Source organism: Stegostoma tigrinum, chromosome 36 (assembly GCF_030684315.1).
Source record: "Stegostoma tigrinum isolate sSteTig4 chromosome 36, sSteTig4.hap1, whole genome shotgun sequence".
Taxonomy (NCBI): domain Eukaryota; kingdom Metazoa; phylum Chordata; class Chondrichthyes; order Orectolobiformes; family Stegostomatidae; genus Stegostoma; species Stegostoma tigrinum.
Window position 1 is genome coordinate 1,735,308 of NC_081389.1, and position 26,475 is coordinate 1,761,782.

General features: G+C 43.6%; 1 protein-coding gene across 1 annotated transcript in view; it reads left to right on the forward strand.

The window, feature by feature from the left end:
- The window catches only part of idh3a (isocitrate dehydrogenase (NAD(+)) 3 catalytic subunit alpha), a 50,276-nt gene that overhangs the window by 23,162 nt on the left and 639 nt on the right, over positions 1-26,475 (forward strand). Inside the window, exons 7-10 of the mRNA XM_048520935.2 lie at positions 2,702-2,804; positions 6,000-6,064; positions 12,696-12,780; positions 16,325-16,477. Of these exons, the coding sequence (XP_048376892.1) occupies positions 2,702-2,804; positions 6,000-6,064; positions 12,696-12,780; positions 16,325-16,477 (406 nt within the window). The remainder of the gene's footprint in view (positions 1-2,701; positions 2,805-5,999; positions 6,065-12,695; positions 12,781-16,324; positions 16,478-26,475) is intronic.

Consider the following 26,475-nt stretch of genomic DNA (forward strand, 5'->3'; position numbering starts at 1 on the left):
ACTTTAACCATGAGCCTAATCCTCCCTCGACTGACCCCTTCTCCCGCCTCCAGCACACCCCCTTCTCCTGGACACCATACAAGGCCTCCTACCCTCCCTCAACCTCTTCGTTTCCAACTACCATCGAGACATCAATCGCCTCAACCTCTCCACCCCTCTCAGCCTCTTCCCCGCACTCCACTCCAATCCCAACCTCGCTATAAAAATGGCACACGAGGGATGCACAGTTGTAGTATGGCACACTGACCTCTACATCACTGAGGCCAGGTGCCAGTTCTCCGGCACCACCACCTACTGCCCCCTTGATCATGACCCCACCCCCGACCACCAAACCATCCACAAACTCATCACCTCGGGTGACCTTCCTCCCAAAGCCTCCAACCTGCTTCTGTCTCCTTCCTGAAATCCACAAACCTGACTGCCCTGGTTGACCCATTGTCTCCGCCTGCTGCACCGAACTTATCTCCACCTATCTGGACTCCATTTTCTCCCACTTGGTCCAGGAACTCCCTACCTACATCTGTGACACCACCCACACCCTCTACCTCCTCCAGAACTTCCAATTCCCCAGTCCACAACACCTCATCTTTACCATGGACGTCCAGTCCCTATGCACCTGCATTCCCCATGCAAATGGCCTAAAGGCCCTCTGCTTCTTCCTGTCCCGCAGGCCCGACCAGTCCCCCTCCACTGACACACTCATCCGCTTAGCCAAACTCGTCCTCATCCTCAACAACTTCTCTTTCAATTCCTCCCACTTTCTACAGACAAAGTGCATGGCAATGAGGACCCGCAGGGGCCCAAGATATGCCTGCCTCTTTGTAGGTTATGTGGAACAATCCCTCTTCCGTACCTACGCTGGCCTAAAACCCCACCGCTTCCTCCATTACATTGATGACCGTATCGGTGCTGCCTCATGCTCCCACAAGGAGCTCGAACAGTTCATACACTTCACCAACACCTTCCACCCCAACCATAAATTCACCTGGATCGTCTACAATATCTCTCTCTCCTTCGTGGACCTCTCTGTCTCCATCTCTGGCAACCACCTAGAAACTGATATCCATTTCAAGCCTACCAGCTCCCACTGCTACCTATAATACATCTCCTCCCACCCACGTTCCTGCAAAAATGCCATCCTCCATTCCCAATTACTTCGCCTCCGTCGCATCTGCTCCCAGGAGAGGCGTTCCACTCCCGTACAACTCAGATGTCCTTGTTTTTCAAGAACCACAACACCTGCACCGCGCCCCCCCCACCCCGAGTGGTGAAGAACGCCCTTGACCGTGTTTCCCGCAACTCATCCCTCACACCCCGCCCTCGCAATAACAACCAAAAGAGAATCCCCCTCGTCCTCACGTACCACCCCACCAACCACCGGATCCAACGCATCATCCTCCGACACTTTAGCTGTCTGCAGTCCGACCCCACCACCAAAGTCATTTTTCCCTCCCCACCCTTATCTGCTTTCCGGAGAGAACCACTGTCTCCATGACTCCTTTGTCTGCTCCACACTCCCCTCTAGCCCCACCACACCCAGCACTTTTCCCTGCAACCGCAGGAAGTGCTACACATGCCCCTGCGCCTCCCCCCTCAACCCCATCCCAGGCCCAAAGAAGATTTTCCACATCAAGCAAATGTTCACCTGCACATCAGCTAATGTGGTATATTGCATCCGCTCTTCCCGTTGTGGCCTCCTCTACGTCGGGGAAACTAAGCAGAGGTTTGGGGACTGCTTTGCAGAACACCTACGCTCGGTTCGCACTAAACAACTGCACCTCTCAGTTGTGAAGCATTTCAACTCCCCTTCGCATTCCTCGGATGAAATGTCCGTCCTGTGCCTCCTGCTGTGCCACAACAGTGGTACCTGAAGGTCGCAGGAAAAGCAACTCCTATTCCGCTTGGGAACCCTGCAGCCCAATGATATCAATGCGGAGCAACACACTTCAAAATCTCCCCTCCCCCTACTGCATCCCAAAATCTGCCCAGCTCGTCCCCGCCTCCCTAACCTGTTCTTCCCCTCACCTATCCCCTCCTCCCACCTCAAGCCCCACCCCCATCTCCTACCTACTAACCTCATCCTGCCCCCTTGACCTGTCCATCCTCCCTGGACTGACCTATCTTCTCCCTACCTCCCCACCTACACTCACCTTTACTCCATCCCTATCTCTTTGACCTGTCTGTCTCCTCTCCACCTATCTTTCCCTCTATCCATCTTCTATCCGTCTCCCCCTCTCTCCCTATTTATTTTAGAACCCCCTTCCCCTCCCCCAGTTCTGAAGATGGGTCTAGGCCCAAAACATCAGCTTTCCTGCTCCTCTGATGCGGCTTGGCCTGCTGTGTTCATCCAGCTCTACACCTCGTTATCTCTACCTCAACATCTGTTGTCTATATTATGACTGAAATTTTTTATTTACTGTGTTACTTTACTTTCTAACAGTGTTCGTGTGGTTAATATTTTGAGAGTAAATCAACTCTCCTGTTTGGTTATCACTTATGTCCAGAGGCTATTTAATATGAGCAATTGAGTGTGATGGAGGCACTTAATATCAGGACCTTGTACATGTGCTGACTCTTTTCTTGCATTATTAAAACTATGCATTGTTTTGCCAGTGGTCTTTGTGTTCATAAATAGGGACAGAAGCTTATTCTGCGAATAAACCTGCACTTTTTAATTTGACATATATATTATGTGTTTCAGGCGAATGTCAGATGGACTTTTCCTCAGGAAATGCAGAGAAGCAGCAGAAAATGCTAAAGATATCAAGTTTACAGAAATGTACTTGGATACAGTTTGTCTTAATGTAAGTCGTAGTATGAAATTAGAGGTTTTACAACAGAGGTCCTTTTGCACATTGTGCTGTGCTAATCACCCTACATCCGTCTGTTCTAGTTCCATTTTCAAGCATTTGATTTGTTGTCTTCTTTATGCTATTGTGTTTCAAGTGCTCACCTAAATTTTTTTTGAGGTTTGTTGTCTCTACCACCCTTTCAGGTAGCAAGTTCTAGGTACTTACAATCCTCAACTCCCTGCGAAAGCACATCCTACGTATCCTTATCCAGTGCCTCTGATTATTGGCCTCTCTACTAAGGGGGGATGTTTCTTCTATCGACCTGTCTATGCCCCTCAAACTTTATACATGTCACTCTGACATTCCCCTCAGCATTCTCTGCCCTAAGGTATAGAACCCCAGACTATCTAGCCTCTCTTTATAGCTTAATCAGACACCCTCTCTAATGCAATCACATTCTTTCCATTGTGTGACAACCAGAACTGCATTCTGTACTCCAGCTTTGGCCTAACTAGTGTCATGTAACATCCATAATAACTTCCATTACAACCACTTTGCTCTCGTATTCATTGCTTGACTAATAAAATATTCTTTTATGCCTTCTTAACTATCTTTATCTACCTATGCTGTTGCTTTCAAGAACCTATGAACATGTACACCAATGCCTCCCTGATCCTTATAATTTCCAAAAGACTAACCTTTCATTGTATACTTCCTTGCCTTGTTAGTCCTCTCAAAATGCATCTTCCAGACTTTTCAAGATCACATTCCATTTGCTGCTGTTCAGCTCATCTATATTAACCTGTGGTTTAAGACTTCCCTCCTCATTTACCAAACCACCAATTTCCATGTCATCTGCAGACTCACTAATCATATCTCCTACGTCATGTCTAGATCGTCAATGTACATTAATTCAGCAAGGGATCCAGCACTGAATCCTATGGTACAGGGCACAGGCTTCCATCGCCAAAAACATGCTTCGACCATCACCCTCTGCTTCCTGCCACTAAGCCAATTTTGAATGCAATTTGCAAAATTGCCCTGGACCCCATGGTTAGCTTCATAACCGGTCAGACTTTTGACAAGATCTCAAATGACAAACTGAATTCCATATAGACTGCATTAACTGCACTACCCTCATCTATGCACCTAGCCAACTCCTTGAAAGATGCAGTCATATTTGTTTGGCTGTTACAAAGCCATGCTCTCTGTCCTTTGTTAATGCCCACCTCTCCAAGTGGAGATAAATTCTGTATTGTCATTCAGCACGGAAACGAACCCTTCAGTTCAACCAGCCCATGTCAAACATAATCTCAAACTAATCTAGTTTTACCTGCTTGCTCCTGGCCATATCCCTTCAAACCTCGCCTGTTCATCTACCTGTCAAATGTCTTTTAAATGTTGTAATTGTACCTGCATCCACCACTTCCTCAGGAATTTCATTCCACACGTGAACCACCTTCTGTGCATTTTAAACAAAAAATTGCTCAATGTCTTTTTTAAATCTCCCACCTTTCACCTTAAAAATGTGTCCCCTAATCTTGAAAACCCCCAATCCTAGGGAAAAGACAACTACCATTAATTCTACCGGTACCTCTCAATATTTTATAAACTTCTTTCAGGTCACCATCAACCTCATGTGCTCCAGTGAAAAAAGGTCCCAGCCTAGCCAACCTTTCTTTATAAGTCAAAGCTTCCATACCCAGCATCATCCTGGTAAATCTTTTCTGAACCCTCTTCAGCTTGATAATATCCTTCTTATAACTGAACGACCAGAACTAGACACATTATTCCAGAAGAGGCCTCACCAATGTCCTGTACAATCTCAACGTGACTTCCCAACTCCTGTATTCGGAGGACTGAGCAATGAAGGCAAGTGTGCCAAATGCCTTTTTAATCACCCTGTCTGTACGTGACACAAACTTCAAACAATTACGTACCTGCACCCCTAGATCCCTCTGATCTACTACACTAACCAAGGCCATACAATTCATTGTATAAGCCCTAATCTTGTTTGTTGTACTGAAATGCAATACGTAGCATTTATCCAGATTGAACTCCATCTGCCATTTTTCAGTCCATTGACCCATTTGATCAAGATCCTTTTGTAATCTTAGAAAACCTTCTCTGTCTGCCATGCCACCAATTTTGGTGCTGTCTGCAAACTTACTAACCATACTGTCTATATTCTCATTAAAATAATTTATTTAATGACAAACAAAAGAGGACCCAGGACCGATGTCTGGGGAACATGGCTGGTCACAGACTTCTGGTCTGAAAAGCACCCCTTCACTATTACTCTCTGTCTCCTGCAGTTAAGTTAATTATGTAAACAATCTGCAAGGCTCACCCTGAATCCTGTGTGACCTTAGTCTACCATGTGGAACCTTGTCAAAGGCTTTACCAAAATCCAAATAAACAACGTCTACTGCTCTACCATCATCAACCTTTTTGGTAACTTCCTCAAAAAAACTCAATCAAGTTTGTGGAACAGTACTTTCCTCGCACAAAACCATGCTGACTATCCCTAAGCAATTCTTGCCCCTATAAATGTCCATAAATCCTGTTTTGTTTTTTAAATCACCACCAACTATTTACCCACAACTAAAGCCAGACTCGGAGGTCTATAGTTCCCTGGTTTCTCCTTACAACCTTTCTTAAACAGAGGTACAACATTAGCCACCTTGTGGTTGTCAGGCACCTCACCTGTAGTTATAGATGATGCAAATATTTCTGCAAGGGTCTCGTAATTTCCTTCCTTCCCACAACTTCCTGGGATACATTAGGTAAAGTTCTGGAGATTTATCCACCATTATGTTCCCAAGACCTCCTGAACCTCCACTTCTTTAATGTGAACTATTTTTAAGACATGAAAGTTTATTCCTCCGCATCTCGAATTTTTGTCTGAAAGTTTCCTTGCCACTGATGTACAATTCATTTGGAATGTGATTTCCTGGTTTATCACTACCACCCTTCTTGAATAATGGTCCCGCATTAGCTGTCCGCCAATCAGTTGGCATCCCTCCTGAGATGAGAGAAGATGAAAATGTCGGAGCCCCGGTAACCTCCTCCCTTTCCTCCCTCAACAACCTCTGTTCCCAAACTCTGAAATTTTCAAATATTGCTAGTTGTTTTATTTTTAAGAAATGGTATCCATATTGCAAGATCTGCTCATACAAATATTTAATAAAATGTTTCTTTTATCAGATGGTGCAGGACCCATCGCAGTTTGATGTACTTGTAATGCCGAACCTCTATGGCGATATTTTAAGGTTAGTGTACCAGGTGGATGCTGATCCCTTGCCTCTCTGCTGGCTCTTAACTTTAGTAGTTCAAGACTTCATGTTATGCCTGACATTGGGAATGTGTCCAGATTTTTTTTCATGTTATTTGCTGTGGCTGCACTGAGCTTAAGTCCAGATACTGTTTGTTTCTGAGAGACGATGGTTTGCCTCAAGGTGTCCAACTGTTACACGTTGCCTGGTGTGGTTCAGGAGCTCATTCTAACATAGTATGCTTTACAGCATTTGCTGCAGAGAAAGATGGTGGATGAGGAGGTGTATGATTTGTTGCCTTTTTTTTTGCTTATTCTTCTTCGGGTTCTCTTCTCGACCAGTTGAGCTTTTCATTTCTGTCCACCTGTCCCTAACAGTCAGCCTGTATGTCACATAGAAATTTGGAGGCATACACCATTCAGTCCATTTGAACCATTTCTCCAGCCTCTGGAAAATTAGACATGTCTTTCTCAACCTATTCAGTCACTAGGCCACTACAACCTTCTGTGGTAGATAATTCTGCAGGCCTGCTGACAAGCCTGCCACTCTGTGAGTCATTATGATGAGTCTCCGCTTCATTCAGTTTAAAGTAAGAATATCTTTTCTTGAGTGAGGAGACCAGATTGCTCTCGATACTCCAATAGGTCTGGTACAACCAAGACCTTGTGCAGTGGTAGTTGTATCTCTTTGCCTTGCAACTCTCTTGCAATGAATTGCTTTCCTAACTGCTCGTTGCACATGCATGCTTGGTCTCATTGACTGTTGTACAAGCACCCAGATCCTTTTGTAAATCAACACTGAAATAATACTCGGAGATAGCAAGAATTACAGATGTTGAAGTCAGATACAACACGGTGAGGAGCTGGAGGAACACAGCTGGCCAGGCAGCGTCAGAGGAGCAGGAAAGTTGACGTCTCGGTTTGTGACCCTGCCTTAGAAGTGGGGAGGGGGAGGGAGAAGGGGATGGGAGCTGGGAAATAGAGAGAGGAGTGGTGGACTGGGGAATGTAGGTGGGACAGTGATGGGTGAGTGTAGGTAGGGAATGGTGGGGATTGGTCAGTTGGATAGGTTGTGTCAGATCAAGGAGATGGAGGTGAGAGAGAGGGTTGGACGTGGAATGAGGCCGGGTAGTGGAGAGATATAAAACTGATGTATCCATGTTTAGGCCATCGGGCTGTAGTTTCCCAAGGCGGAATATGAGGTGTTGCTCCTCTAGTTTACATGTGTGGTGCCTGGAGAAGGTACAGGATGAACAAGTCACCCAAGGAGTGGAGGAGTAAAAATGGTTTTCATTTCATTTTCAGCAAACTCAGAAATATGGCAATTAATTCCCATGTCCACATCATTGATATATAATGTGAATAGCTGAGATCCAAGCAATGATCCCTGCAATACCCCAGTTGGTACCTCTTTTATGTAACTGATCCACAAAGATGTTTGTCTTCACAAATCTCTTTTAGTTTTAAACACTAATAGAAACTTTCACAGTCCTTTCCTCTCATGCTTTATCTTTTCTCTTTTGAAGGAACCTATAGTCCTCCTTCGAATACTGAACTGTTCTTCGTCTTCAAGCTTGCTAGTTTTTCTAGCAACTTTATAGGCCCATCAGCCATGATTAAATGGTGGAGTGGTCTCGATGGGCTGAATGGCCTTACTTCCACTCCTATGCCTCATGGTCTAATCTCCTTCCGTGAAGTAGCATCTCCTTGGAGTTGATGATCACCTCCTGCAAAGGATGCCAAGGATACATCCGAGTCGGTGAAGGTTGAAATTGTTCACCGTTTTCTCCTGCCTTGCATTTATTACCCACTTTATCACAAAGGGATATGGTGTGGATGCAGGCTTGGTAGATTTGTGGCTTGGCATTTTCCATCAGGTTGCTGTTGTTTCTCACTCTCTGACTCTAGTTAGACATGACATTATCTGGTCATTTCCAACAACAGGGAATGTTAGTTGCCAAGCCTGCATGCTTCTAGGTCTTGCTGCAGTTGGGCAAGGACCGCTTCATTTTCTGAAGTCTTGAATAGTGCTGAATATTGTGCACTCATGAATGAACGTCTCAATTTCTGACCTGTTATTGAGTGAAGGTCATTGATGAAGCAGCTGAAGATGGCTGGGCCTAGGACAGTACCCTGAGGAACCCCTGCAGAGATGTTCTGGAGCTGAGATGACTGCCCTCCAACAAACACAATTATCATCTTATCTGCCAGGTATGGCTCCAACCAACAGAGATTTCCCCCAATTCCCATTGACTGTAGTTTACCTGGAGCTTATTGATGACACATTCTGTCAAAAGAAAATCACTCTCACATCACCATGTCTGAACCAAGGCTGTGTTAAGGCCGAGAAGTGAGAGGCACTGGTGGAACCCAAAGTGAGCTTCAGTGAGTAGATTCTTTTTATTGAGCAGGTGTTGCTTGATAGCACTAAATGACACTTTAGTGATGACGGAGAGTAAACTGTGTGTTAATTGGCACAGATAGTAGGAACTGCCGATGCTGGAGAATCTGAGATAAAACAGTGTGAAGCTGGATGAACACAGCAGGACAAGCAGCATCAGAGGAATAGGAAAGCTTGACATTTCGGGTCGGGACCCGTTGGCTTCCTTTTCACCAAGAGAACCTAGAAGTAGCCATTCAGCCCATCATTCTCCTTTCACTCAGATCTGATAATCCTCAACTCCACTTTCTGGCCTTTTTACCCACAACCTTTGATTCCCTTACTGATTTTAAAAGTCTGTATCTCAGCTCTGTGGTAAAATATTCCATGGATTCAAAATCCCGTGAGAAGAAATTACGCCTCATCCAAACCTTATCAAGGATTCCCTATTGTGATATTATGCCATCTGGTCCTGGACATACTCACAAGTGGAAATAATCCTTGTTATCTACAACATTTATTCCGTTAAGTCCCTTCAGAATCTTGTATGTCTCAATAAGGTTACCGCTCATTCTTCTAAACTCCGATGACTACAGGACCTAACTAACTTAATCTCTTCTCACAAGAAAATCCCTCCAACCCAGAATCAATTCAATGTACTTTCTCTGGACTACCTCCAATGCCAGTCTATCTTCCCTTCAATAAGGGGCCAGAACTGTTCAGAATATTCCAACTGCGATTTAACTACTGTCTTCTATAATTTGAGTAAGACCTCACCATTTTTATACTCCATTCCCTTTAAAATGTAGGGCAGCAGTCCATTTGCCTTATCCTAATGAACTTGTAGGTTAAATTTATGATCCATGAACAAGCATTCCAAATTCCCTGTGTGCTTCAGTTTCCTGCAGTCTATCTATTTTAATAATATTCATCTCTATTCCTCCTGCCAAAGTGCACATTTTACCACATCATATTCTGTCTGCCACATATTTCCCCACTTGCTTAACCTGCCTAACTCCCTCTCCAAAATTGCCTTCCCCCCATCTTCCTATATCATCTGCAAACTTGACAATAGTACAGTTCCTTCCCTCATTCAAGTCAATATATATTGTAAATAACTGGCCTCAGCACTGATGATATGAAACTCCATTAGTTACAGTTTGTCATCCTGAAAATCCTTGTCCATCCCTCACCCATCTCCCAACTCATTCTTTTGTTAGTGATAATGGGAACTGCAGATGCTGGAGAATCCAAGATGACAAAGTGTGAAGCTGGATGAACACAGCAGGCCAAGCAGCATCTCAGGAGCACAAAAGCTGACGTTTCGGGCCTAGAACTCTGATGAAGGGTCTAGGCCCGAATAGTCAGCTTTTGTGCTCCTGAGATGCTGCTTGGCCTGCTGTGTTCATCCAGCTTCACACTTTATCATTCTTCTGTGAGCTAGCCAATCTCCTCTCCATGTTAACATACTACCTCTAATAACGTGGCTTGTGTCTTAAGGTACCACACGCTAGGGTACTTATCAAATGCTGTTTATAGTTCCAAATATATTATAATACCCTTTTATCTATTTTGCTTGTTACCACCTCAAAATTCTAATACATTTATTTCCCTTTGGTAAAGCCAAGCTAACTCTGCTTGATTGCATAATTGTATCTCTAAATGCTTTACCATTACTGCTAATAGCCTTTGATATCTTCCAAAGAACAGATGTTAATCTAATTGGCCTGTAGTTACCTGTCTCCTCATTTTAAACAAAGGTATTACTTTAGTAGCTTTCTTATGTTTTGGGCTTTTTCCGTAATCTAATAAGCCTTGAAATCCACCCTGTACCTGCCTACTTCTTTTTAATATCCTGGCAATCATCCCATCACATCCAGGTCTTTGGCCTATTTATTAGTCCATTAGTTTCTGGTGCTTTATCCCCAGTGAAAGGTATTGTATCCATTTCCTCTTATCTTCTTGCACCACCCCCCCCCCCCCCCCCCTATTATTGAGGATATTTGGAATACTGTTAGTGTATTCTACTGTAATACTGGTGCAAAGTATTTGTGCAGTTCCTGGTTCCGCAATATTATTTCCCCAGCCATGTTCTCAAAAGGTCCAATGATAACTTTGGCCATCTGTATTTTTTAATGTAATTAAAGAAGCTATTGCTGTTCATCCTGGTATTACTTACAAGTTTACCCTCAAAGTTTAAGTCTTCCCCTTTTCTTTGGTCATTTTTCTTTTTAGTTTTCAAAACTGTCCCAATCTTCTGGCTCACTATTATTGCCACATTGTTTTTGTTTTCTCTTTTAATTTAGTGCTATCCATAACTTCCCTGGTTAATCATGGTTTGCACATCCGTTCCCTAAAATCCTCCTTTCTTACTGGGATATATCTTTGTTGTGAGCCATGAGCTATTTTCTTAAACATCTGCCATTGCTCTGCAAACATTTTTGCTACTTTGCCAGTTCATTCCGGCTTGCTGTATACCCGTTCTTTTAATGGTTAGCTTTGTTGAGTTTAGTGCAGCTGTTTCTGATTTTTCTTTTCCCCCCACAAACTGAATGCTAAAATGTACCATATTATAGTCACCATTTCCTTGGGGTTCTTTAACTCTAAAATTATTTATTAAACATGTTTCATTGTACATCATTGCACCTCTCGAGATCCAAAACAGGCTTGAGAGGTTTCTCCATCTACCAATCCACGATCACTTCTTGTTAACCTACTTAATCCGTCCTGTACTAGTGATGCTTTTCCACTACCCTTTCTTCCTGCCTGTCCTTTTGAAAAGTTAAATACCCCTGAAAATTTAGGTCCCAGCTTTGATCTCCTTGTAACCATATCTTTATGATGGCTATTAGATCGTACCGTACCCATTAATCTGTATTTGTACAGTTAATTCAACTTTAATATAAATACTATGTGTTTTCAAGTAGAGAGTCACTAATTTTGCCTGTTTATCATTTCTTTTCTCCCTTTGATGCTATTTACTGCTGTTTTACTGTTTCTCTCCCCTTCCTGTCCCATTCTGGATATTGGAATCTAAGTGGGTGATCTGTAATGCTGTCACATCCTCTCTCTTTGTTAGCCTCCATCACCATTGCAGGATATTCGGGTAGATGTCAGTGTTGTAGCAGTATTGGATCAGATTGGCTAGAGATGTAGCAAGGTCTCCAGTACATTTTTTTTTTCAGAATGTTGTCAGAACTTGTAACTTTTGCAGCATCTGCTGCCTTTAGCGGTTTCTTGATATCAAAAGGAGTGGATTGAATTGGTTGAAGCTGGGGCCCCCCAGAGGAGACCGAAATGGGTTATTCACTTGGCATTTCTGGCTGAAGGTGGTTGCAAAAGCTTTGGTTTTTTTTTTGCATTCATGTGCTGGGTTCCCAATCATTGAAGATCATAAAATCCCTGAAGTGTGGAAACAGGGCCACACCACCTCGCTGAAGAGCATACTGCTCAGATTCACCCCTCCTACCCTATCCCTGTAATCCTGCATCTCCCATGGCTAATCCACTTAACCTACACATCCCAGGACAATATTGGTGATTTTGCATGGCTAGTCCACCTAACCAGCACATCTTTGAATGATGGGAGGGAACAGAGCAAACCCACGCAGACACTGGGAGAATGTACAAACTCTACACACAAAGTTGCCTGAGGGTGGAATTGAACTCTGGTGCCTAGCACTGTGACGCAGCAGTGCTAACTGCGGAGCCACCGTGCCACTCCTGTGAGGATGTTTTTGGAATATCCTTCACGAGTGAATTGTTTAATTTTCCACACAATCTGGATATGGCAAGTCGGCTGAGTTTAGGCAGTGGAATCGCTTGTCTCTCACTTTGAGGTTGCTGATTATTGGCACACAGGTAGTCCTGTTTTGTAGCTTTATCAGGTTCACACCTGATTTTTACGTATTCTTGCTGCTGCTCCTGGCATGCCCTCTTCCATTCCTGTTTGCACAAGGATAGATCTGCTTGCTGTTGGTAATGATAGAGTGAAGGATATGCTGAACCGTAAGATTACAAATGGTATTGGAGTCTGATAATGCTACTGCAGATGGCTCATAACACTTCATGGGTACCCAGTCTTCTGTTGCTGGATGTGTTGAGCAGCTGTCCTGTTTAGCACTATTGGTGGTAGCATTGGGCTCTACCTGCTGTCACCGGGTGGTTGGTGGGCTCTGCATGTAGTGGCCAGCTGGTGCTGACTCTGCTACTTTACTAAATGTTCCTCATGGATATTTTCTGTCTTTCAGTGATCTATGTGCTGGACTCATTGGCGGGCTGGGAGTTACACCAAGTGGAAACATTGGAGAAAATGGAGTTGCAATCTTTGAGTCTGTAAGATGAGTTCTATCTCTTAAAGATTGAAATGCTCTTCAAAAATTGTATTTTGTACACATGTGTATGTTAAATGAATGAAATTCATTTGAAATATGGCAGCTCTCACATGGAGCATTGTGCTTATTTAGCAATGTTGGCCGGCTTTGTTTACTTTTTCCTCATCACAGTCTCCAGCTCGGACGGATGACTGCCACCAGCACTAAATGCACCAACCCCTATCCCCTTTCACGGTATCTGAAGCCCATTCACTGAATGTGGGTGGAGAAAACTTTACCCAAGAGAGACTGGGGAACAATGTGACCTCATGTTATGACAGGGTGAGAGGACTTCAGGGGAGGTTCAGTCTGATAGCCTAGAGGAAAGAAGGGGCATGCAGAGATCACTGCCTTCCAGATTTGTCAATAAATAGTTAATCAATTTCTTCACCATATCAGGTCTTTGCCACGTTGATTTAAGGTAGTGGAGTTTGGAGCATACTCGGAGTGTGAGAGGATAATTGTTTTACTGGGAGCCAAAGCATTTCAGGTGGAGAACAGTGGCGGCTAAAACATTATGGTGAATTGATGCCCTTAGGATTAGGCAATTGAGGAGGCCTAGCGGTATTATCTCGGGACTGTTAATCTAGAGACCCAGATAATGTTCTGGGCACCTAGGTTTGAATCTTACCATGGTAGATGGAATTTATATTCAATATTTTAAAAAAAACTGGGATTAAAAATCTAATGATGACCGTGAATCCATTGTCGATTGTTAGAAAACCCCAATGTCCTTTAGGGAAGGAAACTGCCATCCTTACCTGGTCTGACCTACACATGATTCCAGACCGGAAGCAAATGTGGTTGGCTCTTAATTTAAGGGTGGGCTACAAATGCTGGTCTAGCCAGCAACACTGTCATCACATGAATGAACAAATAAATAAAAATGGGCAAAATGGATTCTGAAAGTGCAATCATTTGTAATCGAGTTGGTTAAGAGTAGTTCTTGGGTCAGCTTGGAGAAACTCTAATTAGAAAGAGAAATAGAGGGAAGTGGTGAGAGATGAAGTTTGCTTGTGGTACATCTGATCAGAGTAGTGAGGCCATGTGAGAAAGCAATATCAAAGAATCTCATAAATACAGCCAGTGGGCAATATCAAAGAATCTCATAAATACAGGCAGTGGAGTTTAACATTGGGGCAGATAAGAAAGGAAAAGCAGGCGGTGAGCACAGGAGCAAGGGGGTGATGAAGGGTGAAGTCTCAGAGGCTGTCCATGCAGAAGCTGTGGGAAGAAAGCAGTGATGCTAGCTTCATTTTTAATTTTAAAAAATAGGCATGGCTGTTGAATAGACAGTAGGAAATGAAGATTTTAAATGAGGCTGATGCTAATGCAGACCGAACAAAGGAGAAAGGTAAAGGAGAACTAGTAAATGTAATATGTTGGATTTCTAAAAGGTATTTGAGGTATTGCACATAAGCCGACCAAATAAAGTAAGAACCAATGGTGATAGAGTACATTAGTAAGGGTAGAGGATTGGATGACTAGTATGAAGAGGTCGTTTTCAGGATTGCGGCCGGTAACTAGTGATGTGCCACAGGGATGAGTGCACAGGCCGCAATTATTTAGAATTATTTGTATAAATGATGTGAATGAGAGAAATTGTAGTAAAGCCATGTTTGCGGATATCACAAAAATAGATGGAAAGGCTAGTAATGAGGGTGACAAATTTTACAGTGGGATATAGACCATTAAGTGAATGGGCAAAACCTTAGCAAACGGAATATAATATGGGAATATGTGAGGTTATGCAATTTGGCAGGAATAATAAGAGGAGCTGATATTTAAATAAAGACTGCAGAAAGTGAGGTATATCCTTATTCATAAATCACAAGGTTAGCATCCAAGTTCATCAGTTATTAGGGAAAACAAATGGACTGTTGCCCAATATTTGAAAAGGAATGGAGTATAAAAATAGTGATGTCTTGCTTATTGCTAAATAAGACATTAGTTAAACCACAGTTTGAATACTGTGAACATTTTTGGGCATCTTATCGAAGGGACAATATGCTGGCATTAGACATACTCGAGAGAAGGTTCATTTGGTTGATTCTGGACATGTAAGGATTTTCTTGAGAGGTTAAGTTGTTTGAACATATACTATTGGAGTTCAGAAGAATGAGAGGTGATCTTATTGAAGCATAAATGGACTCTTCGAGGACTTGACAAAATAGGTGCGAAGAGGTTGCTTCCCTTTGTGGGAAAGCCTTTAACCAGTTGGTCAGAATAAAAGATTGCCCATTTAAGACATGAGGAAATTCTTCTCTTGGATAATAGTGAATCTATAGGATTCTTTACTACAGAGGGCAGTTGAGACTGGATTGTTAAGTATATTTGAGGCTGAGATAGACAGATTTTTTAGTCCGTAAGTGAACAAGGGTTATGGGGGAAAAGAACAGGACATTGAAGTTGAGGATTATCAGATCAGTTGTCATCTTATGAAATGGCAGAACAGACCTGATGGGCTGAATGGCCTACCTGTGCTTCTGTGTGTTATGCAGATGCAAGAAGAGTAAGGGTTCAAAGCAGGGTGTGATCAGCTGATATTTATACCATGACAGTATGGGCAAAAAAACCCAGGCTTATTGGATATCCTCACCAGTCATGGTCTAATAGAATGGTAGACCAGGCTTGAGGGGCTGATGGCTCCTGTTCCAATGTTCACTAGCCAACTTTTGGAATCAGGAACCCTTATGTAAATTGGGTTAATTTGACAGTTGATAATGTCACGGTCACTATTACTGTCTAGCTTTTGGATTTAACTTCCACCTTGAGACCCAAAATATTGGCCTGGACCTCCTGTTTACTGCCATTGCCACTACACCATGCTCTCCTCATTGCATCACTGTAAAATTGTGGACTTGTTCAGTGCAACTAGGTAATTTTCCTTTATTTTGTAAAGAATTGGAGGCATTTTTGTAAATGCTTGTGTAAATCTTGACCTCCGGTGGGGTCTTGCAATTCCATGATCAGTCGATGAACACTCGTAGTCGGTCTGGCTGTTTAAGGCTTTACTCTTTATTTCTTCATACGGCCGGGTACGGATCATCCGGAAAACACAGAAGTTGAGCACTTCCGTATTCCTCGGAGGAGCTGCACACACAATTTAATACAAAGACATTTTTATACTTTTCTTAAAGCAGGGTACAGGGCGTGATCGCATAGCGTATTCAAAGAATTACCAATCACTACATGATATTGGTTCATTGACAGTTACTTAATCCAATAGTGTTAACTGGTAAACAACTTACGTCACAACTTTTTATCACGCCACACAGCACCACAACATGTGCTACCAAAGGTCAGTTAGAACGGTTAGTACTACATTATCTTATCATTACTGCATTATTTATGCAGCTCGAGCAGAATTTACAGTTCCCAGGCTAGAAGCCATTTTGTTGCTAACTTGCACCAAGAAGCCATCTTGTGCCTGTAACCAAGTTACAGATTCTCACTTGCAGTAGGATGAAGTGTGTTTTCTCATTATCTACTGTTGTATTCTCCAGGTACATGGAACTGCACCAGACATTGCTGGGTTGGATTTGGCAAATCCCACCGCCCTCCTGTTAAGTGCTGTAATGATGTTGCGACACATTGAACTCTATGGGCATGCCAAAAAAATAGAAACTGCCTGCTTTGAAACAATTAAGGATGGAAAGGTAGGTACACTAAAAATATATTCCAGAGGTACATTAGCATTTCAGGAGCACCCTGATCCTTTTTTAACAGCTCAGCACTTATAGACTTGGTTTTCTTTCAACAGCCAGTCCGTTCCCAAATCTGGCAGCCACACTTCTGCTTAGTTTCATTGTTTGATATTGGTGCAGTACTGAGGGAATTTGGCATGGTCCAATGAGCCATTATATCAAGGTCCTGCCTGCTATAGATAGAAAAGATCTCTCAGCATTTTGTATCTCCTCTGCACCTTGACCAAATTTATCCCTAATCTGAGATAACGTAAAACTGATTGGTTGCCACGTCTTGTGCAACAGTGACTTCAAAAGTACTTTGGCTGTAAAACACTTTGGTATGTTCTGAGCTTGTGAAAAGTAATTTTCAAGCCTGTTATCTATAAAATATATAGGGATGTAATGGTAGGGGATTTTAACTTTCCAGACAAGAACTGGGACTGCCATAGTGTTAAGGGCTTGGATGGAGAGGAATTTAAGTATATGCAAGAGAATTTTCTTCAATACTATTATAGAAGGGCAAGTGAGTGAGATGTCATTGGGGGAACGTTTTAGGGCACGTGATCATAACTCTGTTAGTTTTAAAATATTTATGGAAATGGATAGACCTGATCAAAAAGTTAGTTCTAAATTGGAGGAAGGCCAATTTTATGGTATTAGGCAATAACTTTCGAAAGATGATTGGGGGAGGCAGTTCGTAGGTAAAGGGACTGTTGGAAAATGGGAGACCTTTTTAAAAATGAGGGAGCGAGAATTTGGAGACCATACACTCCTGTCAGTGTGGAGGGCACGGCTGTTAGGTATAGGGAATGCAGGATGACTAGAAAAATTGAAGCTCTAGTCAAAAAAAACAAGGAAGCATATGTCAGATACAGGCAGCCGGGATCAAATGAATCCCTAGATGGCTAAAAGGACAGTAGAGGTGTACTTAAAGTTGGAAATCAGGAGGGTAGTAAGGGGACATAACTTTGGCAAACAAGTGAAAGGAGAATATCAGAAATTCTGCGAATATATTAAGGGAAGAAGAGTAATTAGGGAGAGAATAAGACCCCTTAAAGATCAAAAGGCCATCTGTGTGGAACCACAGGAAATGGGTGAGATACTGAAGAAATATTTTGTCAATATTTGATGTGGAGAAGGGCATGGAAGCTAGGAAACTTGGAAATAAATAGAGATGTCCTGAGAAGTGTCCATATTACAGAAGAGGAGATGCCAGATGTCTTAAAATCCGCAAAGGTGGATAAATCCCCAGGACCTGATCAGGTGTATTTCAGAACTTTGTGGGAAGTTAGAGAAGAGATCACTGGGCCTCTTGCTGAGGTATTTATACCATCGATTACCAAATGTGAGGTGCTGGAAGACTGAGCCAATGTGTAAGAAAGGTGGTAAGGGAAAACCAGGAAACTATAGACTGGTGAATCTAACTTCAGTGGTGTATACGTTGATGGAGGGGATTCTGAGGGACAGAATTTGCATGCATTTGGAAAGGCAAAGTCTGTTCAGGGATAGTCAGTGTGGCTTAATGCATGAGAAATCATGTCTCACTAACTTAACCTACTTTTGAAGGGGTGACAAGGAACATTGATGAAAGGAACCTGTGGATGTCGTGTATCTAGATTTCCAGAAGGCATTTGACCAGGTGCCACACCAAAGGTTGCTATATAAGATAAAGTTGCACGGTATTGCAGGTAATGTATTGGTATGAATAGGGGATTGGTTGACCAGTAGAAAGCAAAGAGTAGGGGTAAATGGGTGTTTTTCTGCTTGGCAGTCAGTGGCTGGTGGTGTGCCTCAGGGACCAGTGTTGGGACCTCAATTGTTTACAATTTACATAGATGATTTGGAATTGGGGACTAAGTGTCGTGTGTCAAAATTTGCAGATGACACTAAGATGAGTGGTAGATCGAAGTGTGCCAAAGACACTGAAAGACTGCAGAGGGATGTAGATAGTCTAAGTGAGTGGGCAAAGGTCTGGCAGATGCAGTATAATGTTGATAAGTGTGAGGTTATCTATTTTGGTAGGAATAACAGCAAAATGGACTGTGTTTTAAATGGTAAAAAATTGCAGCACTCTGCTGTGCAGAGGGACTTGGGCGTCCTTATGCATGGATCGGTGATTTGCATGTGCAGCAGGTGATTAAAAAGGCAAATGGAATTTTGTCTGCCATTGCTTGAGGGATGGAGTTTAAAAACAGGGAGGCTATGCTGCAGCTGTATAGAGCCCTGGTGAGGCCATACCTGGAGTAGTGTGTGCAGTTTTGGTCTCCTTACTTGAGAAGAGATGTACTAGCACTGGCGGGGGTGCAGAGGAGATTCACTCGGTTGATTCCAGAGTTGAGGGTTGGGTTATGGGAGAGACTGAGTAGACTGGGATTATACTCATTGGCATTCAGAAGAATGAGGAGAGATTTTACAGAAACGTGTAAGATTATGAAGGGAGTGGATAAGGTGGAGGCAGGAAGGTTGTTTCCGCTAGCAGGTGAAACTAGGACTAGAGGGCATCGCCTCAAAATAAAGGGAAACAGATGTAGGACTGAGGTCAGGATGAACTTCTTCACCCAAAGGGTTGTGAATCTGTGCAATTCCCTGCCCAGTGAAGTGGTTGAAGCTACCTCGCTGAATGTTTCTACGGCAAGGCTAGATACATTTCTGAACAGTAAAGGAATTAAGGTTACAGTGAGTAGGCAGATAAGTGGACTTATCCAACCACTCCAACCTCTCCCCTGCAGAATGTGGACACCACCTCCAGGCCTCCTACCATCCCTTGACCTCTTCGTCTCCAACTACCGTCGAGACATTAACCGCCTCAATCTCTCCACCCCTCTCACCAACTCCAACGTCTCCCCTGCAGAACGGGCTGCCCTCCGCTCCAACCCCAACCTCACCATCAAACCCGCAGACAAGGGTGGCGCAGTGATGGTATGGCGCACTGACCTCTACATCGCCGAGGCCAAACGCCAACTCTCCGACACCACCACCTACCGCCCCCTTGATCATGACTCCACCCCTGAGCACCAAACCATCATCTCCAACACCATTCATGACCTCATCACCTCAGGGTACCTCCCACCCACAGCCTCCAACCTTATTATTCCCCAACCCCGCACGGCCCGTTTCTATCTCCTTCCCAAAATCCACAAACCCGCCTGCCCTGGTTGACCCATTGTCTCAGCCTGTTCCTGCCCCACCGAACTCATCTCCACCTATCTGGACTCCATTTTCTCCCCTTTGGTCCAGGAACTCCCTACCTACGTCCGTGACACCACACACGCCCTCCACCTCCTCCAGAACTTTCAATTTCCTGGCCCCCAACACCTCATTTTCACCATGGACGTCCAGTCCCTGTACACCTGTATTCTGCATGCAGATGGCCTCAAAGCCCTCCGCTTCTTCCTGTCCCGCAGGCCCGACCAGTCCCCCTCCTCCGACAGCCTCATCCGCCTAGCCAAACTCGTCCTCACTCTCAACAACTTCTCTTTCGATTCCTCCCACTTCCTATAGACAAGCAGGTGGCCATGGGCCCCAGTTATGCCTGCCTCTTTGTAGGTTATGTGGAACAGTCCCTCTTCCACACCTACACAGGCCCCAAACCCCACCTCTTCCTCCGTATCAATGTGGACTTCACCAGCTTCAAAATCTCCCCTTCCCCCACCGCATCCCAAAAGCAGCCCAGTTCGTCCCCTCCCACAACTGCTTCCCAAAACCAGTCCAGCCTGTCTCTGCCTCCCTAACCTGTTCTTCCTCTCAGCCATCCCTTCCTCCCACCCCAAGCCGAACCTCCATTTCCTACCTACTAACCTCATCCCACCTCCTTGACCTGTCCATCTTCCCTGGACTGACCTGTCCCCTCCCTACCTCCCCAACTATACTCTCCTTCCCACCTATCTTCTTTTCTCTCCATCTTCGGTCCGCCTCCCCCTCTCTCCCGATTTATTCCAGAACCCTCACCCCATTCCCCTCTCTGATGAAGGGTCTAGGCCCGAAACGTCAGCTTTTGTGCACCTGAGATGCTGCTTGGCCTGCTGTGTTCATCCAGCTTCACAATTTATTATCTAGGCAGATAAGTGGAGCTGAGTCTCAAAAAGATCAGCCATGATCTTATTAAATGGCGGGGCAGTCTCGAGGGGTCGGATGGCCTCCTCCTGCTCCTAGTTCTTATGTAAAGTCAAGCAGTAGACCTTGTCTCTATAGACTTCAGCAAGATGTTTGACACGGTTCTGCCTGATAGGCTGGTTAGCAAGGTTAGATCACATGAAATCCAGGGGGAGCAAGCTAATTGGATACAAAATTGATTTGAAGATAGGAGACAAGACCTGCTTGTAGAGGAATGGAAGCCTGTGACCAGCGATGTGCCATAAGCATCGGAGCTGAATCCACTGCTTTTTGTCAGTTATATATTATTTTTATTCATTCATGGGATGTGGTTGTCACTGGGTAGTGTCAGCATTTATGGCCTATCCCTAATTGCTCAGCGCAGTGTTAAGAGTCAACCAATAGAGTCACATTGTGACCAGACAAGGTAATGGTGGCAGTTTTGGATTTATAGTTGTCGTTGGATTATTAATTGAGTTCCAATTCCACCATCTACTGTGGTGGGATTTGAACGAGTGTCCCTTGAACATTACCGGTGTCTCTGAATTAACAGTCTAGAGATAATACCACTAGGCTATTGACTCCCCTGATGATTTGGATGTGAAAATAAGGGGAATGGTTGTAAGTTTGCAGATGACACCACAATTGGTGATGTAGTGAAGAGTGTTATCTCCGAATACTATAATTAGCCCACGGACTGAGGAATGGCAGATGGAATTTAACTTAGATAAATGTGATGTGCTTCATTTTGGTAAGGCAAACCAGGGTCGGACTTGTACAGTTAATTGTAGGGGCTTGGGGAGTATTACTGAACAGAGACCTAGGGGTGCAGGTGTATAGTTGCTAGAAAGTGAAGTTGCAGGCAGACAGGGTGATGAAAGAGGCATTTGGCATGCTTGAGTTTGGAGTTGGAGCACATGTGGCTGTATAAGACATTGGTGAGGCCAATTTCGCCATTCTGGTCTCCCTGCTCTAGAAAAGATGTTGCTAAATTTGAAATGTTTCATAAAAGATTTACAAGGATGTAGCTGGAATTGGAGGGTTTGATCTGTCGGGAGAGGCTGAAAAGGCTGGGGCTTTTATCCGGTGGTGTGTCAGAGGCTAAGGACTAAACTTATACAGGTTTATAAAATCATGAGGGGATGGTGAACAGCCAAGGTCTTTTTCTCAGGGTAGGGAGCCTAAACTAGAGGACATAACGTTTTACGGTGAGAGGGGAAAGATTTGAGAGAGACCTCAGGGACAATAACACTCTATCTGGTTGAACTTTGGAACACTCTGTCCTGAGCTGGTCAGTACAGTTAGATAGCAAAACACAGGGTAGTTTAAAGTGGTTAAGCAGTTAGAGAAACTGAGGGCAGTTTATTGATGTTGGTGAGTGCAGGCAGTTTGAATGGAGAAGTTACATGGCATGACAGAGAAGACATGGAGACACATTGCCTGTAGGGGCTGCTGCAGCACACAATACCCAAACTTACAGTAACCCCTTTTCACATCAGGGCAATGGGTTCTGTTCGGCATGCTTATAGAGTTGAATATTATGTAGGTGAGATGATTGTAGGAATCTTCAGAGGACTTTGTATGGGTTTTCTTGCTTTGTTGCATGTGACATTGCTGCTATACAGTAGCAAAACACACTACAGTGGGTTCAAGAGCCCTATTTCTCACAATTTGTTTCCGCTTTCAAAAAATAACAACCAGAAGAGTTGCATTTATCCAGGATGATGCTGTTGTTCATGTGCAACATGCGATTCAGAAGCTTCAGATTTCTGTGATGGCTTTAGTTCACAATTTGACTTCCACTGAGCCATTGGTCTCCAAAAATATTTATCCTGCCAGAAGTTATGTTACCCCATTGAGCCCGTGTCCTTTTATATCTAGTGGAAAGACTTAGTAAAGTTTACTTACTTTACCAAACCCTTCCATCATCTTCCTTCATTCTTAATATTCACTTTTCAAGAGAAGATTCTCACCTTTTCTTTTTGATGGGTTCTGACTAATCTGTGAAGGATAGCTGGTGTGAGAGAATCCCAGGATGCTGTCCAACTGTTAAGATTAAGCACAGTGCTGGGACAGATTTGAAGAGGCTTCACCTGATTCTGAGATTCCTTTTGAGCTCAGGTCCTTAGGTGCTGCTTTTGCCTGACTAAGAGGAAATTTTGTTGTGTCATAAGAGACATGGAGTTGTACAGCACAGAAAGAGGCCCTTCGGTCCTTCATGTTCATGATGGTCATCAAATACCTATCTACCCCACTTCCATTTCCTGGTGCTTTTTATGTTTATCTAAATACCACTAAAATATTGTAATAGTTCCTGCTTTTATGACTCTTTTGAACAGTGAGTTCCATATTCGCACCACTCCCTGCGTGAACATATTTCTTCAAAAATCCCCTTGCTCCTTGAATAAATCTATGTCCCCTGGTAACTGACCCCCTCAACTGAGGGCAAATATTTGTACCTATTGATCCAATCCATGCCTCTCGTAATTTTGCAAATCTCAAACAGGACCCTCTCGGCCTCTACGCTTTAAGGAGAACAACTCCAGCCTGACTTGTGTTGCCCCCATAGCTGAAATCCATCGCAGGCCAGGTAGCATCCCTGGTCAATCTCCTTTACACACTTTCCAGTGCATTCACATCTTTCCTATAGTGTGGTGAACAAAACTGCACAGCAGTAGTCTGTCATGGCTTAGCTAACATCTTATGCAGCTTCACCATAACCCCCCCCAGCTGAAGTGTTTGGTGCATTGACTAATAATGACAAGTATTCCATATGCTGCCTTAACCACCCTGTCCCCCTGTCCAGTTGCCTTCAGGGACTAATGGACATTTTCACTGACGTCCATCTGATTCTCTGTGCTACCCAGGCATCAACCATTCATCAAAAATTCTCTTGTCTTGTTAGTCCTCCCCAAATGCATTACCTCTTGCTTTCAGGATTAAGTTCTATTTGCTATTGTTCCACCCATCTGACTGGCCCATTTATTTCATCCTGCAGGCTGACCATTTACTATTCCCCTGCCACCAATTTTTGTCATCTGTGAACTTATTGATAGAAATCCCATATTCAAGTCTAGGTCATTTATATATGCTACAAACGGCAAGGGACCCATACACAGGTTGCCACTTTGGAAAGTGCTGATTATTCAGTTTCCCTTCTGGCGTGCATGTTAGCTGTTGTTACAAACCATTTCTTCTCTCCTCGAACTGATTGTCTCCCTTTTCAAGATCTCACATCATCACAGTAGGGTGTAGCCTACTTTTGGCACAGTTACAATGAAGTGCACAACTGTTCTGAAATAAACCTCCTGTTCAGCTGATTGCCTTTGCCTTTGCCTGATTCCACTTTAACATGTCTCGTGGTCTGAGTCTCCTGCAGTGCCTGCCCTTTCTGCTGCTGCCTTGTTACCCTGGGGTCACCCAAGGACCAACCCTTGCGCTGCCCGCCCCAAATCTCAATTAGCTACTGTTTTCTGTATTAAAGGCTCTAGAACTGTAGCTTTTGATTGACTTATGGAAGTCTCTTTCTGTTTAGTCCACAGTGATTAGCACAGTTTTTGATAGTTTAGTCTAGCATCAACTGAGGTATTCTTCCTGAATCAAGTTCATTAGATTTCTGGCTGGAATGTGATGAAAGGTTTATAAAATATATTATCATTCTTTGGAATTTGCTGCTTTACAAAGAAAAGCATTTAGATGGGAGTTAATGTTGTGAAGATTTTTAATATAGTGCAAAGCCATTGTGGAACTTTGACTAAAATGCACCAGTTCCAAGAAGATGCACGAATCTGGATGTGAGTTTGCTCGCTGAGCTGGAAGGTTCGTTTTCAGACATTTTGTCACCATTCTAGGTAACGTCATCAGTGAGCCTCCGGTGAAGCGCTGGTGTTATATCCCACTTTCTATTTATCGGTTTAGGTTTCCTAGGGTTGGTGATGTCATTTCCTGTTCTTTTTCTCAGGGGATGGTAGATTGGCTCCAAATCAGTGTGTGTGTTGATGGAGTTCCGGTTGGAATGGCATGCTTCTAGGAATTCTCGTGCGTGTCTCTGTTTGGCTTGTCCTAGCATGGATGTGTTGTCCCCAACAAATTGGTGTCCCTCCTCATCTGTATGTAAGGATATGAGTGATAGTGGGTCATGTCGTTTTGTGGCTAGTTGATGTTCATGTATCCTGGTGGCTAGTTTTCTGCCAGTTTGTCCAACGTAGTGTTTGTCACAGTTCTTGCAAGGTATTTTGTAGATGACGTTCGTTTTGCTTGTTGTCTGTATAGGGTCTTTTAAGTTCATTAGCTGCTGTTTTAGTGTGTTAGTGGGTTTGTGGGCTATCGTGATGCCAAGAGGTCTGAGTAGTTTGGCAGTCATTTCGGAAATGTCTTTGATGTAAGGGAGAGTGGTTATGGTTTCTGGGCACGTTTTGTCTGTTTGTTTGGGTTTGTTGCTGAGAAATCGGCAGACTGTGTTCATTGGGTACCTGTTCTTTTTGAATACGCTGTACAGGTGATTTTCTTCTGCTCTTCATAGTTCCTCAGCAGCACAGGAACTACGCAGAGCAGAGGAAAATCACCTATACAGCATATTCAAAAAGAACGGGTACCCAATGAACACAGTCTGCCAATTTCTCAGCAACAAACCCAAACAAACAGACAAAACGTGCCCAGAAGCCGTAATGACTCTCCCCTAAAAAGACATTTTGGAAATGACTGCCACACTACTCAGACTTCTTGGCATTAGGGTAGCCCACAAACCCACCAACACACTAAAACAGCATCTAATGAACTTAAAAGACCCTATACAGACAACAAGCAAAACGAACGTCATCTACAAAATACCTTGCAAGAACTGTGACAAACACTACATTGGACAAACTGGCAGAAAGCTAGCCACCAGGATACATGAATATCAACCAGCCACAAAACGACATGACCCACTATCACTAGTATCCTTACAGGTGAGGAAGGACACCACTTTGATTGGGACAACACATCCATCCTAGGACAAGCCAAACAGAGACACGCACGAGAATTCCTAGAAGCATGGCATTCCAACTGGAACTCCGTCAATGAACACATTGATTTGGAGCCAATCTACCACCCCCTGAGAAAAAGAACAGGAAATGACATCACCAATACAGGAAATGACATCAACTCAAGGAAACCTAAACAGATAAATAGAAAGCGGGACATAACACCAGCGCTTCGTCGGAGGCTCACTGATGATGTTACCTAGAATGGTGACGAAACGTCTGAAAACGAACCTTCCAGCTCAGCGAGCAAACACATCCAGAACCTCAACCTGAGCTACAAATCTTCTCAAAACTCGCTAGATACATGAATGCAATCAAGGACTTGGCTTTGTTAGGTTCAGCTCAGTCTAGAGCAAACCAGTCATTGCAGTAGCAGCAACAAAAACAGAAATTGCTGGAGAAGCTCTGGTCTAGTAGCACCTCTGGCAACAAAGCAGAGTTTTGAGTCCAGTGACTTTGTTTTTCAGTTCTGCTTGACTCTACTTTCTCTCTACACCTGCTGATTCCACCTGTTTCCAATTTCTTTGTTCCATTTTACTGTAGTAGCGGTGTTTTTATCCTAACTCGTAATATTTTCAAGCCAGGAGACTTTGGGATAAAAATCCTCTCATTGCTAGAATTGAGAAGTTTAGACCATCAGAATTTTGAAAAGGTTCATGCTGTCGCAGAGAAATCATAAAATTGTCTCTAAAATTTAAGTGAGAGACGCTGGAAGGAATCATTTAAATAAAACCTATAGTTGAAAGAGAATATTTCTCTGGATTTGAATCTCTGGACAGAATTGGGGTAAAGGTTTGTTGAAATCTTTGTAACTGTAGCTTGGTTTAATGTTTTTCTTTTGTGTGATAAAAT